At 46.2% G+C, this 20,622-nt stretch overlaps 2 protein-coding genes across 2 annotated transcripts; both read right to left on the reverse strand.

The window, feature by feature from the left end:
• Positions 1–5,998: 5,998 nt before the first annotated feature.
• On the reverse strand, positions 5,999–11,406 carry LOC128137622 (alpha-ketoglutarate dehydrogenase component 4-like). The gene is made up of 4 exons (XM_052778734.1): positions 11,298–11,406; positions 10,424–10,487; positions 7,371–7,573; positions 5,999–6,092 (listed from the first exon to the last, which is right to left on the reverse strand). The coding sequence occupies exons 1-4, from the start codon at positions 11,322–11,324 to the stop codon at positions 6,075–6,077; spliced, it is 312 nt and encodes a 103-aa protein (XP_052634694.1). The 5' UTR covers positions 11,325–11,406; the 3' UTR covers positions 5,999–6,074.
• Positions 11,407–11,669: 263 nt separating this feature from the next.
• Positions 11,670–20,615, reverse strand: LOC128136688 (centromere protein H-like). Its single transcript, XM_052776625.1, has 10 exons — positions 20,573–20,615; positions 19,375–19,780; positions 19,168–19,223; positions 18,435–18,483; positions 17,455–17,529; positions 16,723–16,779; positions 15,762–15,825; positions 15,411–15,462; positions 14,079–14,242; positions 11,670–12,526 (listed from the first exon to the last, which is right to left on the reverse strand). Exons 1-10 carry the CDS (start codon positions 20,613–20,615, stop codon positions 12,434–12,436), a joined length of 1,059 nt encoding a protein of 352 aa, XP_052632585.1. The 3' UTR covers positions 11,670–12,433.
• Positions 20,616–20,622: the final 7 nt, after the last annotated feature.

Consider the following 20,622-nt stretch of genomic DNA (forward strand, 5'->3'; position numbering starts at 1 on the left):
CACGCCGCGCGCATGCGCCGTCCGCCGTGCGCAGGCGCCCTAGCGGAGTGGGCCGGCACGTCCGCGGCGGGCGCCGGAAGCGGCGGCGGGGACGCGGGAAGGGCGGCGGCGTTGCCTTTCCCGGCGGGCCAGCCTTGGGCCGCGGCCCGTCGGTCCGGGCGGGTTCCGCTGCCCTGGGGGCGGCCTCCGCCCCTAGCGGGCTGCCGGCTGCGGGGCGTGCTGGTCGGTCTCCGGCGGGGGTCGGCGGATGGGGCGTGTCCCCTCTGGGTCCGCGTGCCTTGGGTGTCCGATGCGGAAAGAAAACCGGTGATTGTGTTCCGGCGAGCCCTGTCCCCGTGTGTCCGTCCCATCCCGTCCCCCCGCTCCCGCCCGCTTTAGGGAGCCGCGCTGTCGGTACGTGGCGCTGTGACCCGGCAGCGTGGCGCCGGGGTGGGAGGGGAGCCAAGGGGGGCACGGGCACGGGCGAACGGCCCATGGGTGAAACGGAGCCTTAAAATGATAACACACGCCGCATGTGTGCTACAGAGGGATGTGCCGCGCGTTTTCTGTGACTTGCTCTCCCAGCCCATACTCGAGTTTTCTCCTTTACTGTTCCTGTGCTGTGAAGGAAGCACGTTTGTCCTTAAAACTCGCCCATGACGTACGCAGCCTGCCTTACGGTAATTTCGTACGCGGTGCTGTAGGGTAAGGCTCTGCCAGGGCTCTGCGGGTTTCGGTGTTCCTGGTGCCCTGGAAACCGGGCTGTATCGCGCCGGCTGATACCAGATGTATGCTGCAGCCGTCCTCACTAATAAAATGGTATAGACCAGTAACTCATTTTTGGAGGACACTGTGCTGGCAGTTCCAGTCCGGTGGAACCGGTAGCAGGAGTTGGCTGCAGTGTGTTACATCACCCCTTTCCGTCTGAAGAAGCTGCTCGACGTGTAAAGCATTGCAACCTCTTTCCATTAGAAGGGGAGGCGAATTGTGGAATTGTAATTTTTTTTTTTTTTAATGCAAGCCTGTCGATTTTGTATTGTTTTGTATTACTATGTGCAAAGCCTTTTTGTCCTGACCACTCTCAGGATCAAGCAGCAGGAGAGGATTTCCCTGCTGACGGCTCCAAGCATCCAGGTACTTCCACCAAAACTACATTCAGTCTTTTGCTTTTCCTCAGGAGCATTGCTGCCCGTCATTCACCGAGTATCTTTTCTTTTTTCCTTGCGCTACAAAAGCATAGTGTGGTCCTCATTTCCTAGATGATTTTCTAATTACACAGATTGTTGGGATCAGATTCTTTGTTTAAGACCAGCAGCCTGGTGATTTGGTGAATGAGCCAGAAACCTTGGATCGTGCCTTGTGAGTTGCCTGAGAGCTTTCATTGCTTTGAATAACCAATACTTGGTGCTCCTGCCTGTGGCAGTGTTTACAGTCAGCCTCCCTCTGTTCGTGCCCCCACTTCTTGGAGACGGCATCAACATGACCATGCTTCTACCCAACCCTGATCTTGCTTGTGAAGCTATTATATGGCTGGTTCTTCATGCATGCGCTAGGTTGCTCAGGATTTTCTGGTAATGGTCACGAAGCTGGGAAATCTTCCACAGTGGTGAGTTTTAGTATTTATCAGTGAAGTGCCTGACACCCAGCTGGTTTCACCCCACCTCCAGTGTACCAGTAAGGTCTCTGCACAGAGATTGCTTCACTCACAGGTAAAGTGGAACAACATCCTGGATGACATGCAAACTGTGTAACCGTTCATGGAGATACTACAGAAGAGCATGGGGGACTAAAATGTCCAGCTGAAACTAGTGGGAACATTGAGGCAGAAGGCTGGAAATGCCCATATCGTGAGATAGCAGCTTTCTTCTAGCCATGTATCAAACTCCCTGGTTTAGGGACATCCCAACACATGATTTTGGTCCTTAGTTCAGCACTGAGGCAGGACAAAGAAATCAGAAATCAACTGATCTGAAGGGAGGTGGAGTTGGGGAGGGGTGGCACAGGGAAAGGGATATGGATCAAGTGTCTCAGAGAGGAGAGACTGGACAAGTGAGAAGAAGGGGGACTGTAAATACCGGCCTTGCCTATTTCAAGTCCCCTTCTGCTAGCATCATGTGTTGAATGAGTCTCAGCAATGGCCAGCTGCATGTTGGGATTTCTTGGAAGTAATGAGCTTGGGTAAACTTTTAAGTGGGAAGAGGTGGAGGTGTCGGAGCACAGAGAAGTATGGCTGCTGGCAAATGAAAATTTCAGAATGTCGTGGTTTAACCCCAGCCAGCAACTAAGCACCATGCAGCCACTCAGTCATTCCCCCCCCCCCCCCCCCCGCAGTGGGATGGGGGAGAAAATCAGGAAAAGAAATAAAACTCGTGGGTTGAGATAAGAACGGTTTAATAGAACAGAAAAGAAGAAACTAATAATGATAATGATAACACTAATAAAATGACAACAGCAATAATAAAAGGATTGGAATGTACAAATGATGCGCAGTGCAGTTGCTCACCACCCGCCAATCGACACCCAGTTAGTCCCTGAGTGCCGATTCCCCCCGCCCCCACTCCCCCCAATTTATATACTAGATGGGATGTCACATGGTATGGAATACCCTGTTGGCCAGTTTGGGTCAGCTGCCGTAGCTGTGACCTGTGCCAACTTCTTGTGCCCCTCCAGCTTTCTAGCTGGCTGGGCTTGAGAAGCTGAAAAATCCTTCAGACTGAACACTACTTAGCAACAACTGAAAACATCAGTGTTATCAACATTCTTCGCATACTGAACTCAAAACATAGCACTGTACCAGCTACTAGGAAGACAATTAACTCTGTCCCAGCTGAAACCAGGACACAGAATTTCACTGGTCAGAAGTCAAAGATTTTTTTTTTTTATTTGGAGATTTGCAAATTGTTCCCAGTGCAGGTGGGGAGCTCTGCATGGCAAGCATAAACCTATTGAAAGAAATGCCGGCTCTGCTATTTCAGCTGCCTTGTGAAGACCCCTTCAAAGCTTAATCCACCGGTCCTGCCTCCTGTCCAAAAGCCCTCAGTTCACAGCCTGAAGTTCCCTGAAGCCCATGGATCAACCAGAAGATGTCGATAACGTTTGGAGACAGGAAAAAAAAAGATGTTTAGTTACATGCCGTGTGCGCTGCGTCCGGGAGATGGAGATGTTGGCAAACAGCACAAGGGAGAGGACAGCAAACCAGCGGCAGGGGTGGGTGGGTGGGTGGCCCGGGAACCGAGCAGGGAGACCGAGTGCTGTGGGAGCGGGCAGAGGGTGAGAATCAACCTGCTGGGTCAGACTCGTGCAGAGGGGGGAAGAGAAGAAGGCTAGAGAGACACAGGGGAGAGCTTTCTGGGACCAAAACTGGGAGAAGCACAAAAAATAGACGTGTGAATTAAATGACAGCATTGTGAAGACCGGGGGATGCAGGCATGGATCCTCAGCACTTTTTAAGGGTGGGACTATGCGGCATGCTGGGGCAGGCTGCCGCCCTGCAGTGGCTCGCCTGTGACTCCTGGGTGGTGACAGCATGCACAAGCCTTGTGTTGTCCCAGACGCTGGCCTGCCAATTTACTCAGCTGGCCATCACCGAACGCCTCCTCAACACGGATGTCAAGCAGCCGTGCCTGGTGGCAACCTCTTGGCTGGTGGTGGTGCTGGGTGTCCTGGGCTGGAGTGGTGGAAGGGCACCCCTGCCCAGGCTGTGCACCCTGGCAGGACACCTGGCTCAAAGGAGCCCGCCAGGAGGACACGTATCCCGCTACACCGGCTGTCCTGCCTCACCTGTACCTACAGAAGCATACCTAGGAGATGAGCTTACGTGCAAGTGGATCTGCCTGTGATCTTGACATACTGGAAATCCACCCCTGGCTTGTCAGCCTTGTGCAGTGGTATTTGGTTTGGCCAAGAGGTGTCTTGGTGTCAGCATGTGAACTCTATTATGTGTGAAAACATATAATGTCTCCACTAGTTGTGAAAATATGCATTACTAGACCCTGCCAGGGTCATTGTGAGGGCTGTTAAAAGTGGATGGTCATATATTCAAGTGGAGCACACATAGATGGCTGCTGCCCTGCTATAAAGACAGGGGACAGGTAGGTAAAACAATTGTAGAAGAAAAAACACCTGGTGAAACTGGTTAGGATTGTTCAAGGGAATGGTGAAAACAAATGACTATTGACTAGAGCAAAGTTGGAGTCTACAGGGACAGGAGAAGGAGAGAGAAACTGAAGTCTTAGGAAGAATAGACCCAAACCCAGAGACTTCATGATTGAAAAGAGAAGTCATATGCAGGAAGATATGGGGTTCTTGGATAGGGTTTGAAAGGGCTCTTATTTAAACCCTGCAAAACATGGAGAAATGGTGAGAAAATCAAGACATAAAATCATGTATGAACACCTATTGTTTCTTTTAGTTCTAAATGTGTATAAAGCTTAGGTGGGTTTTTTTTTGTTTGTTTTTTTTTTTTTGGAGAAGCCTTGCAAAGCCTGTATTGCATGCTCCTGAATACTTGAGTTGTGAAATCAGAGTATCTAAAAGGTTGGAGCTCTGGGGAAAAAGTGTAGTTGGAGTGTTAGCAGTGGTCCTAGGGTATCTGTGTTACTCCTCAATGCAAATGTGACATGGTAAGAAGGAGAACACATGCCTAAGAAATGTCCCTGTGAAACAATAAACCTGATTGTTGCTGCGACCTAGTGAGACCAAGGGAAACTCAGAAGAGAAAGGCTGAGAGAAATGTGGGAGGATAATTTTTTTCATTTTTTCCACTAAATGAGATCTTGGGGCAATTGATGCAAAAAATGACCTCTGCCACTTTCTAAGTGATGTACTTCTCAGAGGGGACCCCCGCACCCGGCGGGCCAGGGGGGAAGCCGAGGGGGCTCCCACACACGCCCCGCCTTCCCTCCACGCCCCCCCCCCCCCCGCGCCCCAACGGCCGCTCACCTGCCCCTCTCCTAAGAAGTCGAGCTTCTCGTAGCGCTTGGCACGCGCCCGCGCGTCCATGGCTGGCAGGGGGGAGGGTGTGGGCGGCAGCGGCGGCTGGCGCGGCAGCGACAGCAGCAGCAGCAGCAGCAGCACCAGCGGCACCGGCACCAGCACCAGCGGCAGCAGCAGCGAGGCCGGCGACGGGGCTTTAAAAACGGCCCGCGCCGGGCCCCGCGCCGCTTCCGGCGCGCGAGCCAGCCCCGCCCCTGGCAACCGCCGGCGTCACCGCGCCCCTCGCCCCGCCCCCTGCGCGCGCAGCCGCCTGAGGCCCCGCCCCCCACTGCCAAGGACGCGTAGGCGGTGCGAAGGGGGCGGGGGCGGGGAAAGGGCGGGCGTCGTCGCAGCCCGCGGCGGGAGGCGGGGCGGGGGCGGCGGGAGGCGGGGCGGGGGCGGCGGGGCGGTGTCTCCGCCGCGCCCGAGAGGGCTGCCCGGCGCGGCCCCAACGGCGGCGGTACTTGCCCGCGGCGCGGGCCCTCTGGCCGCAGGGGCTCGCTTCCCTCTGACACGCCCGAGGGCGTAGCGAAGGCCTACGCGCTACCCTGCCCCTTACAAACTCGGCGCTCAGATCAGGGGTACCGTGGCCGCCTACCTGCAACCGGAGGCAACGGGCTGTCTGCTGAAACAGCTGACAACCGAAGTTATCCCAGAAGAACCTGTTTTTCTTTTGCTCCCGACCTCAGATGGGCTATTCGGGGAAGAAAGGCTGCTACGCAACTGCCCGGCCGAGGCTGCGTCGCAACCACAAAGCCTCCATCATGTCTCAGAGAATGCTTCAGTGTCCCTTTCCCGCCCGCAAAATTGCTCCTCGTGGGACACCCGAATCTTTTAAAGTAGAAAAATAAAATGACTCCGTTAGATTGTCAAGTTTGCAAACGGCTCATTAGAAAAATATTTTAATGGGGTGGGTGGACATCAAATCTATTCAACTGCTAGTCAGCCATCAACAGAAAATCCTTCTCAATCACAAACTCGTATGTAGCGTGTTGTGTCAACCTCACTCTTCATATGGGTTTTTATTAAAGCTATTACTATGCAATTGTTTTTAATATTAAGGAAATGCCTTTATTGTGAACACAATACTTCAACAGTGGCCAACAAACTCTCTTCCGTGCTTATTCTGGACCTCCACGCTGTAAAAGACAAGCAGACAGTTAAATACATTCCACTAAAGGAAGGGAAATGGAGATCAAAGCTGCTTTTGCACTTTTACAGACTAAGAGACTTCTATTTTCTGATTTATACATTGATTTTTAATCCATACAAGAACATGCACAGTGTCAGGTATCAACATCTACCAGCAACAGCTCCCACTTTTTTCAGGGCAGAATACGAAAAGATCAACACCTGCGACCTACAATTACAGATGCTTCCACTCTCCCACTCTGAAGAAACCTGACTCTTACTCACTTCAGAAAGGTCTGACAAACGCAGCAGTAGCGAACACAGGTTTTAGAATTATTTTCACTGCCCAAATTCCAAAGTGCAAAGTAAAAACAAAGCCAAGGTGAGCTATGACAATCTTTATGAGAAATCAGAAAGTATTCACAATTCATTATTTTCCCAAGAAAATTATTTTACAACTTACCTCACCGTGAGAAAATTTATGCTAGAGGTCAAGAAGGGTATTACTATGGGTAATAACTCATTTTATTTCTAATTATAGTACCCTACCCACACACACACAGGAAAACTGCTTTCCTCTACTAACATGGTTACACTGTTAGGTGTCCTTATCATTTAACAAAACCATGCAAGCGTCTTTTCATTTCAGGTCACAACTATCTCACGAGTTCTTCATATTTTGTGCATTCTCCCTTTTAAAGCATCAGTGTTTATGACTGAACACTGTTGAGAACAAAAGCAGGTTCTTCTTGCCTTTCATGTACAATACCATATTTGCAAATACTGCAGAAAAAAATTGTATGAAGTTTAATAAAATGTTTCCACTACTAGAAATACAAGAGTTAGCTTACTAATAAATAACTTATAAAAACTAGTTTGAGAAGTATTTTGGACTTCAATCACCTGGTAATAGCCTTTGCTCATCTAAGAGCAGACTCCCGTGCTCCTGTCCAGCGCATTCAAATTACACATTAAACAGCTGTTACAAAACAGGTAGTGACGGTGATTAACATAGGCTATGACTATCGCAAGCTATCTGCATGTCTGTTTTAAGTCCGTATCTCTCTACTTAGCAATACCACAAGCTACTAATTAGTGAGGGTTGGGCACCCTCTGTATTAAGAATTTGTAGCTTGGGTGTAGTGCATCAAAGCAGTGAAAGCTCAGAGCACACACTTAGCAAGAACTGCAATGTAATACCATGTCTGAAACTTTGAAGAAGGTGTAGAAATATAAGCTAAATGCTAGGTAAATACAGACAATACACACCAATCAATGAAACTTACTTGAATATATTCAATCTCTTCGTCTGACATAAGTTTCCTTCTGTATTTCTGAGGTAAGGTTCTTGCTAATTCAGAAGTGTCTGGTGTACCTTGTACTCTACTAACAGGTGAAATACTTTGAAAGGCCGGTGATCTGCCTCCTACAGAGTCCTGTGCTTTTGAAGCATGGAGAGACGGCACACTTGCTTGTAGAGATTCCTGTACCGAAACCCACATTGCAAGACCATTTACAGAAATATAACAAGACTGTAAAATTAATTAATGAGCAGGCAATAAAAGTTACCAGTTATTGACAATTTTCTTCATTATAACAAATACCTAAAAGAATTGAGACACTCTGCTTCTCACAACCTGCTTTTATTGTTTTTAAATATATCAAGAGCAAAGTGAAAAAATTCTGACAATGAGAGAAAGCATGTTTAAGTGGCAGAAATACTGATGTGGAAACAGAAGATAAATCAGCATATAACCTAACAAAGGCTTTTTCACTGGGAAGCTGTACTTACAGAAGAAGCATAAAGTACCATAAATGTGTGTGTGTAGGCAATTATGTAGAAAGATAAACAAAGATAAATCACTAAGATCCACTGAGATGATGCTTTTTGTGTACTGCGACTGTAAAGACAGACAAGTGAAAAAGAGGTAGAGGCTTACAGAACAATAAAGCTCACAGCTATGACATATCACAACATGCAATGCAGTATTGTACCCATTTTTAATATTACAAAATGGCACCATATCAAATTTTGTTAATGATGTGCAAAATGACCACCAAATATCGGGCATCAGCAATCAATGTTTATGAAATGCAGAGACCAAGGAGTGCATCAAGTACTTTATGCGTGAGGCCCAGAAGGTAGGCTTAAGGAATTCCCATTAGAGAAGTCGCCTTGAGTTTGAGGACAGGAGAAGAGATGACAAAAGGGCAGTGTTGTCAAAGTCAGCATTCTGAACCTTAGGTCTGTCCCACCATGGCTGATTTTACACTGGAAGTATGCAATTACCCCACCAGCCAGGACCAAGTCTCACAGCAGTATGTTTACTTCATGAGCACTCAGACCTCTCTACATAAGGTTAAAACACCTGATAAAGCAGAATGCTTCCGCAGCAAGTCCCTCTCAGTGCTCCTGAAAAACGAGCAAGACAGATGAAACATCTAACGTCTGGGACAGAGGGACTATATAATTGTAAAATAAGCAGCATCAAGACTGGATGAGTCAAAGAATGTGAGAAGTTAAAATACCACAGCATTGCCTGCCTCTCTCCCTCCTGCCTCCAACAAGACCAATGAGGACAAAGGAGAGGAGCCAGTTTTGGCCACAGTGAGTCTGAGTCAATGGCAGTATTGGGACATCAAACACCTACAGCAATGTGATCAAACCTTATTGGTAAAAAAAAAAAACCACGCCACCATTGAGAGGCATATTCAGATGTTCTCAGTCTGAAGACTGTATCTGAAAGTCCCAAGTTGATCAGGTGGTTCAGGAACAATGGAAGGTCCCACGCAGAGTGAAGAGGAAGAGAGTCCATTGGAAGGAGCATATTCTGAACAGGGCGAGCAAACTATTTTTGTTTCAAGAAATAACACACCTTCTATGTGAAAAGTTTCTCCAGGTTTTTTTCATACACCACAAAAATGTCTAGAGATTGCCAAGGATTTTCCTCTACTGTATGTTTTAGTCTGAAGTGTAGTTGGAGTAGATGCATTAGCCAATTAAAAACATCAGAAGTCAAGACTCCAAAGTACCAGACTTAATACTGCTGTTGCTTTAGCTCAGATACAGTCTCTACTACATTCTTCCCTTCCCTGTTCGAGACCCGTCATGTTGCAGTAGTAATATGGTAAAAGAATTTGGCTAGCCTTTCAAGCACCCACACCCCTCAAAGCTTAGTCTTGATCTGCAGAGCTCTGTTTGGCTACGTAGAAGCAACAGTCTGGCACAGTGAAACACAGTTACTGCTACAGCATTCAAGCAAGATGAGGTAGATTGCAATTTACTAATGACATGACAGAACCTCATTAAGGTAGAAAAGTCTAACATGCTTAAAAGATACAGTCACAAAAATCTTCTGATGCAGAGATAAACGAGGTAAGTAACATGTTTTCAAGGCTTTGAGAAAGCACTGGCATGAGAGGTGGTGCATTTGGCTGAACGGTACACAACATACAGAATTCTGACAGAAAGTTATTGCAGAAAATAGTTCCTGAAGAGTTCACAGGTAAGTCAGAAGTGGCACTGATGTGCTCTGTAGATACTTTGTAATGTTAATGGATAAACTAAACTTAAAGCTGAATCACAAACGAGATAACGCTGCAGCAAATAATGTGGTACAGTACGATTTCTAAACAAGTGAGAATAATATAACAGCTTCTTAAGATGTCTCCTACTTTAGTTTCAAATGTTTTGTTGACTCAAAAGGAGTATCAACATACCACTCATATAACTTTGGTGTCTAAATGTAAGCATATTGGGAATCCTCTAAATATCAACATAGCTATGGGTATAAAAATTAATGTCAAAGATTGCAATGAAATTGATTTTTTCTCAGCCTTAACTAGTAGCACAAGGAAACGCTTCTTAAAATGTACAGTGGAATGGCTCTCCCAGCTATAATCTGGGTTTTAAATACCACAGATATCACACGCTCCAACTAAAAAAAAGAAGAGACGAGGAAAATGCAGCAACATTTCTGCAAGTATCACCGAATGCCTAAAGCTGCTTCAAACTGACTTGGGCACAATCCTTTCAAGCAAATATTAGTATTCAGAAAAATGGGACTTTATATGAGTAGAAAAGCAACACTTGAAATCTTTGTGAATCTGCCTTGACCAAGAAACAAAGCCATGCATGTATTATGTATATTCCCACAGCTGTATAGAGTCTGAAGAGTCAAAGCATTGCCTTCAAACTAGAACAACTGTGTTTCAGAAACCCTGCTCAAAATCAGTTGAGTCGTGTAGCTGAAGCAGAAAAACTGTGTGCTGGTTCTTATATAAACAGTTAATGCAAAGAAAGGCGGCACAAGTTGTATCTAGAGATTAAATAACTTACTTTTAGGTCTGGGACTACTTTTTCTGTCCGGGAACTTAATTAACGGAGTATGTGGCTTGACTACCTAGAACAAGGCAAGGTAGCAGGAGAAACAGGGAGAGTAAAATATATTTCTAGACACACATTACCTTTGCAATAATAAAATGGAACATACAACGTATTAAACAACCACTTCTATACCACTGCTTTCTGCACCACCGCTCTGATAAACTTATTACCTATTAACATTCTATGTTCACCTGCAGAGACACTTCACCCTTAAAGGCAGTCCTCCACCCTAACGTCCTGAGCAGGAACAAGCGTTCTCCTCCTTTTCTCACAGCAGTCAGCGTGTGTGTGCGCAGAAACGGCTACCGCAGTGGCATAAACACAATTATAAAGTTTCAGCACAAGAACGGCGAGCTGTGCTCTGCCGGTACGTGTTTGTTCAGCTGGCTGGATGGGACTGACGAGGTCCGGTAAGACAAGACTGTAAATTATAAAGCTTGGGAGTCGAAGCCACACTGCTTATTTTTCAAGCGCGTCTTTTGAAGAAGACCCCACGTCTCGCCTTCACCTTGAAGAGGGATGGCTTAGAAAGGAGCTGCCGGCTAGCCCCCTCCCCTCTTGAACAGCCCACCGATGGGTGCGGGCTGCCCTGTAGCATCCTTTGGTACTAGAGAACCAGGCCACCGGCATCAAATGACCGGCGACACCGGGCGGGCCCTACCGCGCGCCTCCTCCCTCCGCGCCAAGGACACCGGCCCCCCCAGCGGCGCCTCAGGCCCCGGCCGCCTCAGGCCTGGGCGGCAGCACGCGAGGCGAGGCCCGCCGCCCCAGCCGGGCTCCCGGCCCCAGCCACCCCCTCCCCGGGCCGTCCGCCCCCCGCCGTTACCTGAACGACCCTAGTGGCGGCCGCCATCTTACTGCCCGTGGTGACCCCCCGCCGCCGCGCCGCGCCCCGCCACCCGCGCCTGAGGGGCAGCGCCGGGCCACGCCCACAGGGCGCGGCACCGCCCACAGGGGGGCGTGGCCCGGCGCAGGGCTGTGTCAAAAACCGACTACGGCAAACCTGAGGGGCGGCGCCTTAAAAGGAAAACAACCAACGGCAACAAAACCCGCTTCAAGATAGCCTGTTTTATTTTCATTCCATCAAGAGACCTGCCATCCACCTTTTTAAAGCTAATAATCACGTGCCAAGCCAAAAGTAAAAATATTTTAACACATTACACGCATAAAAACATGAACGAGTTTCTTCAGGCAAAAAAATGAAAACACAATTGTCAATGCAAAACCATATTTAGAATACTGCTTAGCTGAGTATTCAATGGCATGAACTCAATGCTTCCACTTCACGTGCATTTTCCCTAGTGGTGTCATATTTTGCTACGTGGGACGGCACCTACAGATTGCGTCTACAGCTGGATGCTCTGCTTCACTAATCAGCATATAGCACAGTCACAAGTGGCTGTTACAATCAAGAACTACAAACTTTTCGCTGTTTAAAGTTATACATAATACTTTAATAAAAAAGCTTAAAAAAAAAAAAACACCAAAGAGTGACTTAACTAACTTTTCCAGTCTGAGCTTTCCACCAGGGGCAGAGCAGGGTCCTGGATCTTGTCTGAGCTCTGCAGACTGCTGGTGCCCAGGGAGTGAGGACAGACATGACAGGGCCTTGGTTTAAGCCAAATTTTACAAAAAAGCTTGTGTGGATATATGGATTATTCTTCTTGTGTTTCTGCTGCCTTGCAGAGGGAGATGAGCACCTGGGACAGGACAGCTACAAAGCGGCTCTTCAGGTAGTTTCACCAGCTACGCTACCTGTTCAAACATTCATTGTGTGCCAAGAATTAAATTTCACTTCAAAGAGTTGCATGGCCACGTTCTGAGTCTCTTGAGAGAACAACAACTACCAGAAAGGTTACATTTTCAAATTCCTAAAGTGAGATTAATATGCATTATGAAAGCAATCAAGTTTAGTCCATTGATTACATACACTATATAAGATTAAACAGTATCTCTCCTGAATCACAGCAAATAGACATCATCTTCAAGCTGTAGAACAATTGCCTTCAAAGATGGATCTTCTGCCCAGTTAACTCTGCTTGCAATTATGATACTCTGTAAGAAGGAAAGATTATTGGTTAAAAAAAGCCCTTAAAAAGGATTATTCCTAGTAAAACCTCTCAAAAGCTGCCCATTTTTTAATTTAGAAGCCCTTGAAATTCACAGCAGTGTTTGAAGTAGGCGGGATGAAGGGAAAGAGGAGGAAGGGAAGTATTGTTTTAGATCCTATTGTCAATACATAGGCAAAAAACCCGCAAAAGCAGTGCTTTGAATTTCCTAGAGGATATTTTTTTTGTTTTTTAAACACATGGAATAAAGTTTGCCTCAAACACAAGATAACACAGTTAATGTTCTCACCCTGCCAATCTGGATTGAAAATGGGAATTACTAAATTTAACCAAAGAAGATTTGCTCTACTCACAGCTCAGAAGATTTCAGGAATACAAAACCAGAAGATAATTCTAGGAATCTAATCTAAAACCCACTAAAATGTTTAATTTCTCGTTCTCAATTTGAGATATAACATTGTTACTAATGCAAACTAGTAGTAGACATAACAGGTAATATGAAAACCGGTGGCTCACTTTCTGTCCTTGAAATTCTCCGATCATTCAAATTCACGACATGGTTATATCCTGTGTTCTACCTGAAGCTGTCCAATATGTTCTCTCTTTTCCCCAGCCTATATTTTTTAAATAAACTTAGTGTGCACTGAACGGGATTTCATAACCCATTTGCAGATAAACTCAAGAGTACTGCAATTGCAATTTACCATTCACTGTGCCTCCCATCTTTCTACTTAAGCCACTGATCTGTGGACCCAGGTGAAGGAAGCCAGGACAAGTCACACAGTGAGACGCAGAGTACCAGACTGCAGCACAGCGTATGTGAGCTTTACTTGAGCCCCTTGGAGCAGAGGATGCTGCAGGAGGCCCTTCCACCCACCCCAAATCATGAGGTTTTCTTCCTCACTTTGCATGACTCCACACTCCACATGACCTGCCAGCCAGCTCCATGGATACACACTCGTCAGCAGCCTCTGATATGTGGGTAACCAAAAGGTTGAAGGCTACACCACTGAAAGTATTTCGAGACTGGCCATGGCTGCAGGCCAAGGCTTTCACAAGGCTGCAGTGGGCGATGCAAACAGAGAAGCGCATGTGGTCGGAAGGGGCAGACTGAGAGCAGCAGTCTGGCTTGCTGGTATCACGGGATTAAGACCTACTTATTTTTCCTAACCATAAGATGGGGAAACTGATCTGGAGGGGTGTAGGGTGACAGCATAAGGAAAGACAGCCACTTCTGTGACAGATATTCTCTGAGAAAATGGATTATTTTTGTACCTTTAAGGGAACAAAGGAATAAAGATAGACAGACCATCTCTAAACTCTGTAAATAATTATTCCAAAGAAGTTTGTGATGATTTCATGCTTTTAGCTTTTAAAGCACTAAAGTTTTCCTTTCATACAGCAGTTTTTCCATCACCCTAGTTACTTAAAGATTTTAGAAAACACAATTTTGTTTGAAGTTACATTTACCATACACTATGTTATCTTGACTGTAATGCAAAACCGCAAACTTGCTACTAAAACCTACAACACATTACCTGAAATACATTTTTAATTACTGTAGTCATCTGTATCTCTTTTTCCAACTTATTACGTATCACCTCCAGTGTTTCGATCATGTTCACCCTTGCTTGTTCCTCCTTCTGTTTTTTCATCACGGTATGAACTTGCAGTAGTTTCTCCCTTCCAGCTGTTTTTAGTGCTGTTCCATTATCAGGAAAATGAAGTGTTAAGAAGTAGTTAGGTGAGCCATAGAACTAAAGATATGCTTTTTTCCTCAGAGGCATCCAAGGCACTTCCACTGCAATAACCCTAACTTCACACTCTGTCCCTTCCCTCCAACACACCTCAAGATAATTCTTTCACACGAGAGACAACACGTGCTGTGGCTACCTGGTGTCAAAGCTCATTGATCCCTGGCTGCTAGCAAAACAGAAAGTACTTTGTATGCTCTTTGCATTTCCATCAGACACGGACCGTAATTTGAACATCTGTCCTACACCCTGTCTTCAGTTGTCACAACTTGTATAGTCAGTGGTGTTTAAGACCCTTTCCCCTTTTTCAAATTTGATTGAAACCAAATTCTGAAGTCATACAAGGGACATATGGACAACACCAGTGAATATTACTAGTTTTTTATAGGAAACCAGGCTAAAAACTAGACTGAATAAGGTCAGTTAGGGACAGTTTATACATTGAAAGAATGCTGACAGAGCATTTCTTCCTTTATTTCCGAAGATATTAGGGATGTTCATTTTCCTATGAAGGCAGGTATTTCATTGTCTGTGTTCATTACTGTCAACATATACACCACTTCCTATGCATGAAACAAAAACCAGTTAAAACTGTTGGCAAACCTGGTCATATGACATTAGGAGCATTCAAAAAACGTATTTACCTTATTAAGTTCTGAAGATTGACTTCACATCTAAATTTGATCCACTCTTAACAAGCTTACTGAATACCAACATATATACTATTACAAGAGTTCTTTGTAAGTAAATCCCCTCCCCTATTCTGCAAACATTTCATAAAGGTACAGTCTGACAAAAAATAAAATCCTTTAGGTGTTGTAGGACTTATTAAATTACTAATGATGTGTAATTTTCTGGGGAGCTTCCACTAAATAATAAACCACCACCACACACTCTCTGAGTTTCTTGCATCTCTCATTCTAACACGTCAGTCTCATGCTCAAGTAGACAACACACCAGCTCATTTTTACAGTACTTCCTACTCTTTTCAGAAGTTTTATAACTGTGTTGAGAGTTTTGCAGTTACTTCAGATGTAAATTAATATTGCTACAAGGACTTTAAAAAATGAACTGTACATTCAAATATAAAACAAAGTCAATACAGCTAACACTTACTGAGTCTTTTCCTTCTAATGTCAATCAATTTCTGCTCCTTCTCACGTGCTTGCTGAAAGAAAGAAAGAAAAAAAAAAAAGTATCTCCTAGACTCTTGGCTCCAAAAAATATTGAAAGATGCTAATTCAATCCACAAAAGCAGTTAAGGGCGGCTCTAGAAGCAGACTTTCTTACATACTCACTTTCAGTAATCATTTTGGTAATTTTACTATTAGTAGAAACCTCACCCTTTGGGCCACACATTTAGCTTCAAATGACTTGTGTGATCCTGTTACTTTCAAATTGTACTCCTGCTCACGTTAAGGTTGGTAGACCTGCACGACTGCAACAGAAGCTACAACTGCCACTTACCTGCTGACATTTAATTATTCTCTGGCTGAGCGTTACTATGCGTTTCACAGTTTCCGTGATCAGTCTAAGGAAGAAAACACAGTTGCATACTTTAAGACCACTAATATGAGTCACCAGCATAAATATTTTAATCAAGGTTATTTGTATTAAATGAAAAAAATCCCCATTTCCCCTAACACCAAAATAAAGTATACCTTTTTTTTTTTTTTTTTTTTTGACACACTGCACCCTTCCTAATACCAAGTATTGTTGTGGGGGCCAAAGAGTCTCCTTACTTCCCTCTCAGTTTCCGTAATGTTTCAGTTAAGTCTGTTTAACATTTCAAATCACAGAGCCTGGAAGGCATCAAGGAAGCCTTGCCACCTGAGAATGGCTAAGAACTGAAGCTCCTGAATTCTGGCTCATGGCAGGGACATCATGGAGATGCAATGTTTTCGGCTGTATTTCTGGCAGAAATTAAATTTCTCATATAACACTTCACATGCACACACCCATTAATATTGGGCAGGAAATTAAAAGCTAATTTTAAACATCTTTGAAACTTTCAGTTCTTTTTCAAAGACATTAAGCTCCTACATGATTAATTAATGAAGGCAGCAAAGCAGAGGCAAGGCTCTGTTACAAGCCTGTAATATGTGCTCAGCTATTATAAATGCAGGTAACTCATGCATTAAAGACAAAAAACTCTTAACTACAAACAGTTCTCAATAGTCAATCAAAAATTATGATCTCTTTAACCAAAGGTTGGTTAATTCAGAGCCCCAATGTAAATCCACCCTAGGTATAAGAGGTCTGATCATGCTGACTCTAGCCAGAAGGTGGACAGTATATCATTCAGTCAAAACTAGAAGCAGGAAGCTTGCTTTTAAACAAGGTACAATGAAGTAATGTAGAAACATGTCACATTAAACTGTGTAAAGTCCATTCCTTTCTAGCCATTCTTTACCCAAGAACACCTTACCGTGAGTCATCATCATTTTGCTTCATTTTGTTTCTCAGGGCAAACGTAAGTTGGATCCTGCATAGTGTGGGGAAGAAACATATAACTGATAAGAACTGGTAAGAAACTGAGAGAAGCAGATTTAGCTAAGTAACAGAAGAGGTATTTCCAAGGTTCCATGTATGTATGTATGTCCACTTTCACATTGGGATTATATGTATAAAATACTCAGTACCTTTTAAATATCACACTTCTTAAATAATGGGGCTTAACTCTCAGGACAAGAAAGGCGTACCAGTGATTATTTGTGAGAGTGACAACTCCTTCCTTTCTTGCCAAACATGCTCGGACACCATTAATCCCAGAGTCTGCAGAAAGGAAGCTGGGCAAAGGTGGGAATTCAAATGAACTGCCATGTAACACAGGAGATGTATAACACCTATCAAACTTCCACCTTTTCATATGCATTGGCAAAATACTGCCAAGAAATACGTTTTCTGATTTATACAGTCAGACTTTCACAATTTTGCAGGAAACTTTGGATTTACACATTTCAACTTGTAATTTTTTTTGTTCTCTACAGTATCTCCATCTGCATTCTTACTGGTTAGATGGTACTAAAATCTCTCATGTTTGTAACACACACCATACCACTTTGAAATCCTATTTTAATCAGAATAATGTATATGTGCACGTACGTGCGCACACATAAACAAACAGAAAACCTCCAAATAAACAAGAAGAAAATTCTACCTTTGCAAGGCTAACGTCTTGTTCTGTAAAGAGATGGTTACTTCCTCCAGACGTCTTTCCCAATCTTCTGTGTCCCTGAAGGGAAAAAAAACAAAACAAAAACACCACAACCCCAAACAATGTGAAGATAACAAAAACTTAAAAGCAATGTCACACTTTTAACTGGCTCTCTACATGTCTAAAGCAAGAATTTTTCTTATAAACCACAAATTATTAAGGCCAAGAGTATTTTAGCATGTGGAACTATATCAGTGAATTCTAGCCATCACAAGAAAGACTGCAAGTTTAGAAGACACATCAGATACAGAACTACATTAGGAGACTGAGTAAAATATTTCTTCCCCATATAGAAGATGGACCTGTTGGAGCAAGTCCAGAGGAGGGCCACGAAGATGATCAGAGGAATGAAACACCTCTCCTGTGAAGACAGGCTAAGAGAGTTGGGCTTGTTCAGCCTGAAGAGAAGGCTCCAAGGAGGCCTTATAGCAGCCTTCCAGTACCTAAAGGGGGCCTACAGGAAAGCTGCAGAGGGACTTTTTACAAAGGCACATAGTGATAGGACAAGGGGTCATGGCTTTAAACTGAATGAGGGTAGATTTAGATTACACATAAGAAATTCTTCACTGTGAGGGTGGTGAGGCATGGGAACAGGTCACCCAGAGAAGTTGTGGATGCCCCCTCCCTGGAAGTGTTCAAGACCAGGTTGGTTGAGGCTTTGAGCAACCTGGTCTAGTGGAAGGTGTCCCTGCCCATGGCAGGGGGGGTGGAACTAGATGATGTTTAAGGTCCCTTCCAACTCAAACTGTTCTATGATTCTCTTCGTTTCCTTTATTTTCACTGGACTCCTACAAAGTACTGATCGTTAATCCAGAGATTTACTAAGAAGGAATAACTAGAAGAGAACGTCCAAGCTCAGTTCTTAACCCTTCTCCTCTTTACTTTAAAATACATAAAAAGCTTGAAGTTACGCAATGACATACTTCTTGATTTTGTTTTGGTTCTTGACGTAATCGCAGCAAATTACTTGACCTGCAAAGAAAGAACGTCACTAAAAAAAGCACAACAAAGACTTTTAAATACTATCTACAGAGCGTAAAGGATTAGCAGTTTGATGGCTATACTAACAAGGTATTTCTTATTCCTACCTCCACGCCTTATCATCTCTTCCACTGTTAGTGAGACTACACTGTCGATCAGCTGCAGCAGAGAAATAATTAGGCTTTAAAATATTTCCATTAGCATGTTTTAGACATGCCAGAGCTGGCTCACAGCATTGCTCTATATATGCAGCTGCCTGGTTCAGTGGAAGAAGGCGTAAATAACGGAAACAAGAAGAAACACTTTACATCAGTATTGCTGCCAAACACTTTGGCGGACTTTTGGTACGACTTCATCCCCAGTACTCAGATTCCTGAAAACCACCATCACGTGTCAGAGTCCTGGGTCTAAAGCGAAAACCCAAGAGGAGAAAGGGCAGCTGGCAACAGTCACGAGGCAGTTTTGTAAGTATGCAAACAGGTCTCCAAGAGCCGTCTAGAAAATGCAGTAAGATGCTCAGCCAAGAAAAGTATTTCACTACTATGAGGAGCGCTTTTGATAAATAGTTTTTAAGAATACACCTATCAGCCACGCCACATGCTGTATTACTGTAACATCACATTAAGAGGAAGCGCCGGGGGTGGTCGGGGGGAGTCAGAGCAGGGAGAAGCTTACGGGCATGAACCGCCGTGCTGTACTCCGCGAGCTGCTGCTTGATCTGGTCCCTCAGCCTGGAGCAGGAGCAGAAGCAAAGCGACACCGGTCAGGCCCCGCACGGCGGGCGCTGCGGGGGCCCGGCCGCAGCCGCCGCCCCTCACGCCCACCCCACCGCGGCCTAGCTCGCCGCCGCCGACTCCCCGGCCCCCCCCCGCCGGCACTGACCGGAGCAGCATGAGGACGTCCGCCTTCCTCTCGGGCTCGGCCGCCACCGCCGCGTCCGCGTCCACCTCCGTGTCCGTGTCTGTGTCCGCCTCCGCCTCGGTGTCCACGTCGGCCGCGCCCGGCTCCCACTGCATCGGCTCCATGGCCTCTTCTTCAAAAATCCCGCGCGCGGCCCTCGGCAGCGCGGCCAGCGGTTGTTTCTGCCTGGTGCGGCGGCGCTCCAGCCAATCCCGCGCCTCTTCTTCCCCATCGGCGTTTCGGCGCTCGGCCGCCAGGGGGGGACGGGCGCGCCCCGCCGCCAGGGGCGGGGCGGGCACACGGACGGTGGCACCCCGGCCCGAACAAGCGCCCCGTGTCTGACCCAGGCTGCCCGCGGTCGTCAGAAGGGCATGTGGTGGTTGCGGAGCTTATTGCCCACACAGGCCCTTCCCGTAAAAAGCCCCTTCACCTGTGGCAGGCGCAAGAAGGGAGGGAGGCAGTCCCTTCTCCTGGGTGTTTTTCAGATAAATAACAGAAGGGAAGGAGAAGTACAGTTAAATACTTGTAACAGAGATTTAAAAAAAACAAACCCACGGGGGAAGTGGTCGACAAAAAAGTTATTGCTGCCAAGTGAAGGCAGATACAGCTCTCTCAGTGGTGTTCTCCTAGAGGCAGAGCTGACTAGTCACAAGTTACTGTTACGGGTTCCTGCAGCACGGGGCTTTTTTTGGTAGTGGGGCAGGGGGCCACAGGGCTGGCTCCTGTGAGAAGCTGCTAGAAGCTTCCCCGGCTCCAAGTCGGGCCCGCCTCTGGCCAAGGCTGAGCCCACCAGCGACGGTGGTGGCGCCTCTGGGGGAACAGATTTAAGAAGGGGAACCTGCAGCAGAGAGGGGAGTGGGATGTGAGAGGAACACCTCTGCAGACAGCGAGGTCAGTGAAGAGGGAGGGGGCGGAGGAGCGGGGGAGGAGGGGATGCCCCTGCAGCCCGTGGTGAGACGGCAGGCTGTCCCCCCCAGCCCATGGAGGGGAGCAGGGGAGCAGATGCCCACCTGCAGCCCGGGGAGGACCCCACGACGGAGCAGGGGGATGCCCCCCAAGATGGCCATGACTCTGTGGGAAAGCCCGCGCTGGAGCAGTCTGTGCCTGAAGATTGGCCTGCAGAAAGGACCCACGCCAGGGAAGTTCAGGAGGAACTGCAGCCCCTTGAAAGGACCCACACCAGTGAAGTTTGTGAGGATCTGCAGCCTGTGGAAAGGACCCATGTTGGAG

Source organism: Harpia harpyja, chromosome Z (genome assembly GCF_026419915.1).
Source record: "Harpia harpyja isolate bHarHar1 chromosome Z, bHarHar1 primary haplotype, whole genome shotgun sequence".
Taxonomy (NCBI): Eukaryota; Metazoa; Chordata; class Aves; order Accipitriformes; family Accipitridae; genus Harpia; species Harpia harpyja.

Excerpts from the sequence above, each read along its gene's own strand:
- LOC128137622 (XM_052778734.1), bottom strand. The coding sequence starts at position 11,324 with ATGGCGGCCGCCACTAGGGTCGTTCAG. Across the intron at positions 10,488-11,297 it reads CCGCCACTAGGGTCGTTCAG|GTAGTCAAGCCACATACTCC; the intron begins GTAACGGCGGGG and ends GCCTTGTTCTAG. Across the intron at positions 7,574-10,423 it reads AAGTAGTCCCAGACCTAAAA|TACAGGAATCTCTACAAGCA; the intron begins GTAAGTTATTTA and ends TGTGGGTTTCGG.
- LOC128136688 (XM_052776625.1), bottom strand. The coding sequence starts at position 20,615 with ATGGGTCCTTTCCACAGGCTGCAGATCCTCACAAACTTCACTG. Across the intron at positions 15,826-16,722 it reads CAAAATGATGATGACTCACG|ACTGATCACGGAAACTGTGA; the intron begins GTAAGGTGTTCT and ends TTTCTTCCTTAG. Across the intron at positions 15,463-15,761 it reads GAATAATTAAATGTCAGCAG|CAAGCACGTGAGAAGGAGCA; the intron begins GTAAGTGGCAGT and ends TCTTTCTTTCAG.